The sequence below is a fragment of the Branchiostoma belcheri genome, unplaced genomic scaffold (assembly GCF_001625305.1).
Source record: "Branchiostoma belcheri isolate BF01 breed outbred unplaced genomic scaffold, Haploidv18h27 scaffold86, whole genome shotgun sequence".
NCBI classification, from domain to species: Eukaryota; Metazoa; Chordata; class Leptocardii; order Amphioxiformes; family Branchiostomatidae; genus Branchiostoma; species Branchiostoma belcheri.
Window position 1 is genome coordinate 417,646 of NW_017804531.1, and position 7,001 is coordinate 424,646.

Sequence of the window (7,001 nt, forward strand, 5' to 3'; positions counted from 1 at the left end):
ACTACCTGAAGCCTGAACCCCAAAGGAACAAACATGGAAAAGCTAGTGTGTTTAAATGTTTAATGGGTTAAATTTTACTATAACATCCTTGACAAAGCAATACAACCTGTATTTCATTTAACAGAATATTGATACTGTTTCTCATCTTTCACAGTTCTTTTATGATAACAGCGTCAGCATTATACGGTACAATCCTCTTATAGCTGTACTTAGACAATAGAAGGGACTTCATAATAACATCTAAATTATTACTGTCATAATCAAAATACACACTTGTACATTTGAATCTTTCCTTAGAAGATTTTATCTACGGTGAAACATTCTTTTCCTTCAGCCACTGCTGGTACTCAGCCCAGGACACCTGTGATGCTCTGTTACTCGCTTTTTTGCTTATACTCAAGCGCATCATTGGCTCAGTCAAGTCTTGTCCTTTCCTCTCTCGCTCTGCTAGAATCATAGCCCTCAGGAGCGGAGGCACTGGCACTTCGTACGGTGCTTTTTTCTCGTCTGCGTACGTAGAATCTTCAGGGATGGTACAGAATTCTCCTTCCTTTTCTGGGGGCACGATCCACCAGCCGTGGGTCTTGTTCGCGTCGCTGATTTGTCGTTCTGCGTTCTCGCATATCCCGCGCCACGTCCGGACTCCCCACGCCTCCCCGAAGTCCCTTTCCTCGGCCAACTCGTCGGGAACCACCTTGGTAGACAAGAAGAACTTTATTGCACGACAATTGTAACAGGTACAACGTATGGGAATGTTACATACATAGCTGGTGATGCTAACAATATCTAACAGTTCTAAGAGGTGGCAGTTCTAACTCTTCTGAGAAGCTGATCTACTTTCACTAGTTACCATGGTGATAGATGGTCTGGTTCAGGTCATTGTCCAGGTCAGAGGTTACTGGAGAAGAAGAAACTAAGCAAAAACAATTTTTCTCCTTCCTTAAACCGTGGTTAAACCAAGGAGCTTTCATCATGGTTAAACATAACACGGACAACAACAAACCTTTGTGAGCCTCCAGTAGCACGGTTCGGGGTAGCGCGTCTGCCACAGCACACGAGTCACCAGCTTCCCGACCCCCCAGTCCGCCTCGTCCCTCAGGACCTCGAACAGACGCTTCTCTCCTCTCTTGACCGCCTCCTGGACGGGCACGGGGAGGGTCCTGGGTCGGAGACGTGCCTTCTCTCTGTCGGGGAGTTTCTGAAAGGCCGCCTCTCGCTCCTTTTTGATGCGAAGCGCCATCCTTCTTATTCCCATATAATCTTCGTAGAACGGTGTCCGCGGCATCTTTGGTGTCTTATAGTGTCACAGATTGTTAAAGAAATGTGACACTGCCCTAAAATGTTTTTAAAAAGCTGAAAGTCTGGCAAAAAGATGCCCCAAGTTCACGCCTTGCTCACGACATGGGCGCCGCCATCTTGGAAATGAATTGTGGGTACCTCTTTGACGCCACGTAGCGGCGAAAAGGTGCATTGCACTTAACTGCGCGTAATGCGACCAGTCAGAAATACTGCACACCAGGAAAGTTGTGGCAGACATTTCTTTTATCGCGTTCTTGAAAAGAAAAGAAAATAACACGAAAACTCATAAAAGTAAAGTTAAATAACTCCAGTGGCAATTAGAAATAACGCTTCTACTAAGTTATAGTCCTACTCTCCAAGCAGAGGTTTGGGCTCTGCTTGGAGATTATTATAGTCCATCATCTATGCATCTTCCAGAGTTGTTTTGGCCAATTCATCCCAGACTTTTGTAGGCTGTTACTTTCCCTTCCGGCGGTTCCAGACAATTCTCAAACGGAAAAGGTGGAAGTTTTCGGCTTTCAAGCCTCCTTCGTCAATTCTAACACCTTCCAGGTTTTACTCCAAGATCCAAGAACTCACGTCAAGGTCGGAGGTTGACCATTACTCCATCATACCCGTGTAAGTTTCCACCTGTGTCAACGACGTGTTCAAGCTTAGGCCACACCAAGTAAGTTTTATGGATGACGTCCTCTGGAGACCCTATTTAAAAAATCTAATGCCAGAGCATGAAAACAAAAGAAGAAGGCAGAAGAAAAACAAGATGCCAATATTTAAAATATACTAAGAGGCGACAAATGTTACTAATTGTTAGTATACAAATTGAATGAGAGAACACACTGTGTACCAACCAAAAAGTCTTTTATTCGTCATGAACAACAGTTGTCATCCTGTCCTGTTTCATTCCTTTCATCACATCTTCCAATCTTGCCATTTCATTGTCATGACTCTTTGGTCATAGTTACAGGAAGCAGAATTTCTTCTTCAGTTTTTTTTCTGGGAACAGATCAAAATCAATGCGCGCGTGGACGTCATCCATAAAAGTTACTTGGTGTGGCCGTATATACCCCTAACACCCCCCCCCCGAGGTTGCCGCGGTTTTTGTGTGGGAAAACTTTGTTTCCCGAACCTCTAACCCAGGTGTCACGTACAGACCACAACCGAGATGTAATTTGTAGCGAGTGGGGATTAAGTAGACCTTACCCAAACATCTGTAACAACACTCACTAAAGTCAGGACTAGAACTCTCGCAGTAGGAGCGCTGCACCTTAGACCTTAGACCTACAAAGCCGATAGAAGTAAGATCAGTCGTGTCACCGACTTGGAAGAGATACAGACCGTTTTTAGAACCGAAGAACGTGACTTAAGAAGACACCGGAAATCTTCAATCTATCCGACAGGCCGGAGTGTAGTTTCCCATGACCTATCGAAGCAGTGGTCTTTTTCACGACTTGGCGTCTACACTTAATTTCACTTCTAGAGGTTGTCTTTGTTGAGGTAAGGAGATTTCTTGCTTTACTGGGAAAAGTTTCATCTCCAAGCAGATCATACGGTGGCAAGGCAGTATCCATTCAGAGGAGTGTCTAATAGATAGCCTCTACCAGGCTTCGGGAGACGGCTGGAAAGAGTAGAAATATCGCTTGCGGCAAAATGTACTCTCTAGCGGACCAACTCCCTCGGCATGTTATCTCTATTTGACCGATTTCTACTCTTTCCAGCCGCCTCCCGAAGCCTGGTAGAGGCTAGATAATACATGGACACTCCTCCGGCCAATGGATACTATGCCACCGTATGATCTGCTTGGACTGGAGAGTGTATAAGAAGGATACCACCTTGAAATGTTTCTTATCAGTACTATGATAGCGACTTACGACGTGTTTTTCAGTTCCGACTTTGCCTTGCCTGTTGACGCTTCCTTTCTCCGGTTGTATATTTTCTGTATGTCAGAAGTTGGCGTTGAGAGTTCACAAATCATGGCAAGTTGTTTTGGCAAGTTCGCGTCCCGAAACGTTTCCTTGCATGCACGAAAATAATTCTGAGTGGCGAATATTTTCAACGTTATGAATATGTATTTCGGACACCTGTTGTATTTTTAGCACAAGTTTAAGACAGACGGTCAAGTTCCGTGCGTGGTTTCCTCTTCTTTCTTATCTTCTTTCCTTGCCATCCTTCCTCTATCCAGTCATTCATTCATTCATTCATTCATTCATTCATTTCATCTCTTTATTTCCTCCATCTTTGGAGAGCCTCGTAAAATCAGTACAATACAAAATAGAATCTCATTCTTTGACATTTACAAGAGGTTAAATAAAATACTTTTGCAATGTTACACTGTCCCACTGACAGATCCGAGTGTGCACTGCTAAATACTGTGGTCTTATTTCTACGTATTGCACTTGGTCTTAAAAGGACTCATTCATTCAAAAGGATTCATTCATTCATTCATTCCATCTTTAATTCCTTATCTTTTGCGCGAGTCTCGTGCTTACAGTGCTCAATGGTTTCTCAGATAGTAAGAAGAACCCCCCCAAGCAAAATCCAGGCTACGTGCTTGGATTAATTGCGTGTGCAGACCACGCTACCATATCAGTGACACAGGAATGCCAAGCTTTAGCAGATCAGACCTCAAGGTAGCCCAGATCGGTTTGCGGTATGCGTTTCACGCGAAAGTAGTGGCATTTTCTCCTGCTCAGCTATCCTGTTCGCAGTCTAAGCCCTTGAAATTTAAGTGGTTATTCGGACAGCCGTAGTTTTCTGTCTGTAAAAAAAGATGAGTACAAACAAGAAGGGCCAATTAAAACGCATAAAACGCGTCAAAAAATAAGTCTAAGCCGCTTGGAGAGCAGAAAAATAGTAAAAATTGACTATATAGACCAAGACTGAATAATTACCCAAATAGTAAGCCGACCATTCACACATTAACTCTTTGTAAATTTAGTTAGGAAATTTTTGCTATAGATCTATTATTCTAGCGACTCAACGAACCTGGTACATGTAGGTACTATACTTGAAACTAGCCGATGATACCTTTTCAAGCGTAGGCGACTTTTGCATATTGTGGACATTTAAAGGGACACCTGCCCCTCAACCGAACCGTTTAAAGCACCCCGTGCTGAGTCGCTGTAACTATAGAATGTCCCGGCCATTGTTATGACGCGGAGTTAGTCCCATGACAAATCCCGAGTTGGCCTCGCTCCAGATGCGAACACCACAGAGATAGAGGGCCCTTTCGCTGTATTTTCCAAGCAGATGTTTGGGTTTTGGCTTATTTTTGGCGTGCTTCTTAATAGGCTTTTTTTAAATCGTGCTTTCTTTGTTGTACTGGTATCTATTTTGTGCCCCCCCCCCAAAAAAAACCCGACACCAGTACAAAAAACGCACAATAAAAAAAAAAGCCTAAAAATACACCAAAACGTCATTAAAATCTACGCCTGGCTACAATCTATTTTGTGCCACCCCCAAAAAGACACCAGTACAAAAGAAAGCCCGATAAAATAGCCTAAAAGTTAAAACACCAAAACATTGCCAAAGCCAAAACCCCAAACCTCTGCTTGGAAAGCTCCAGCTGTGAACACCAGAGGGGCCTTTTCTGCGCTCTAGCTTCATACATACCCATTGTTTAGTCCCTATTAGCTAATTTTGGCCACGCGCCCGGCTAATAGGATTCTGTTCACCTTGAATTTTCCACGCTTGTTAGACCAAGGACGTTGTTAGGTGGGGGGTTCTCTGCTACCAGCGGCGCCGAATTCACATCTGTTCTCTTTTCAAGACGGAATTTTAAAGGCATCCAGTGCAATTTGAGGATGACAAAACTGGATTTTCAAAGTCAGTTTTCTGTGCATTCTTTGAATGGACTATATATTTAAGTTCCCTTACCATATCTGTGAAGTAAAAATGCGATGTCGCTGACGGAAAAAACATCGGCTTATTTATTCATTGTGTCGTAGGCTGGTTCTAGGTTGTACTTCTCATGTTACTTAATTGCTTTGGTGACATAAATGTGCTAAGAAATGGCAGTAAATGTTAATATCATACAGATTTCTTCATCCAGAATACATTTTTGTTATGCTGCCCTGAAATTGCACTGGGTGCCTTTAAAGCGGAAGTTTCGCCGGCTTCACAAATCAGCACACACTAAACTTGACTAAGTAGCAGGTCCTTGACTCTGTGTAAGATTTAGGCCGACTTTAGACTGACGACGGTATACGATCGCACGACAATCGTTGTTGGCGACGGCTGGCTTTAGACACATGACCAGAATGTGTGGGGACACCCGCAGCGCAGGATGGCACGCCGCGCGCCAATTCAAAATGGCGAGAGAACCCCTTTTTTCGGCATGCTGCAGCAGATTGTTTTTATTCTGCTTTTAACTCGTTGTCCTGTTGATGAGACGCCGAGTTTGTGCCAAGCAAAGAAGGGGTATATGGCACATGTACCGAGCGGGGAAATACTCCGGGTTTGAACCCGGCGTTCGGTGCTGACGTCGGCCTGGCTACATTGGCCGGGAAATGTGGATCGGCGGATTGGTTCACACAGGAAAAGTAGCGATTGGTGGCAGGGGATTGTACTAGACACGTATGACGATATAAAGTCTTTGGTTTGACGACATTTAATGATACAGGCGATGTGCTTGGACATGAAATAACGCTTGCAGGCTTATTTGCATAAGGCTAATGACCTCCCACTTCCGTCGCCGGCGACGGTTCACTTTAGGGACTGTACGATATTTACCGGGGGGGAGGGCCGGTCGTCTGAGGGGGGAGGGCCTAGGAAAAAAAATTTGAGCCGGGGGAGGGTCTAGGAAAAAATATTTTAATTTGGGGGAGGGCCTAGGTAAAAAAATTTTCCAAGATCCCTTCAACTCTACAACGTTTTTATACACTTTCAAAACAAGATTAACGTCTGTCCCATACATATCGTAGCGATTTGCCGGTCATTGGAATCGGCAGAATTTTACGTTCCAATAATATCCATCCCTATTATTATAAATGTATTCGCCCAAATCTCCCACAGTCCTCTTCAAAATCTTGTATTTTCGCCAGAATCGGCGAAACTGGACTACACAGCCAAATTACATGATGGATTAAAGTCATGTCAATCGCGGCTATCGAAAGGATACCGATCAAAAATGTAGGGAAGGCTTGTCGGAAGATTTTGAAAATTAATTTTCGCCGTTCAACGCACCCTTCCCAGTGGTGTGCGTGCGTCGGCAAAGGTGACCCGCTGGTCCCGCCTCGCAACTCGCTCAAACTTCTCGGCGTGGATGTCGGATGTCGACGGATTAATTTGGTATTTTTTTAAACCAAGGACTATTCTAACATTTATATCTATGTCCCTCCAAAGTTAATTGAAAACAACACGTAACTTGGCAATATTGTTTCCTGTTTGCAATAAAATTGACGCGGAAGAAGTTCGTGAACGAAAGGTAGGCTAGATTTATTTCGATTACACTGACTGACCGTAACGTTGCTGACTTTAATAGCTCGATGTACCAGCGAAATTTGTGCTGCCAAATTTGCCCCTCACGGCATGCAAAACATGGGTTGAAATTCAAAATTTTTCCGGGGGGCCATGCCCCCCCCCCCGCCCAAAAGCCGGGCCTACTCGGGCTCTAGTGGCGCCTGCGGCGCGATGGCTCGCGTCTTCGGCGCTTCATGCGGGGAAAATTTTCAATCAAAATCTCGCCCTCCCCATACGAAATTTCA

General features: G+C 44.3%; 1 protein-coding gene across 1 annotated transcript; it reads right to left on the bottom strand.

Moving 5' to 3' along the window:
* Positions 1 to 46: 46 nt before the first annotated feature.
* LOC109487162 (28S ribosomal protein S34, mitochondrial-like) lies at positions 47 to 1,454 on the bottom strand. Its single transcript, XM_019791142.1, has 2 exons — positions 1,004 to 1,454; positions 47 to 694 (listed from the first exon to the last, which is right to left on the bottom strand). Exons 1-2 carry the CDS (start codon positions 1,283 to 1,285, stop codon positions 308 to 310), a joined length of 669 nt encoding a protein of 222 aa, XP_019646701.1. The 5' UTR covers positions 1,286 to 1,454; the 3' UTR covers positions 47 to 307.
* Positions 1,455 to 7,001: the final 5,547 nt, after the last annotated feature.

What these genes read in the sequence shown, in the direction of transcription:
- LOC109487162 (XM_019791142.1), bottom strand. Translation starts at nt 1,285, where the DNA reads ATGCCGCGGACACCGTTCTACGAAGATTATATGGGAATAAGAAGGATG. An exon ending in GCTACTGGAGGCTCACAAAG is followed by an intron (nt 695 to 1,003) that starts GTTTGTTGTTGT and finishes TTGTCTACCAAG; the next exon opens with GTGGTTCCCGACGAGTTGGC.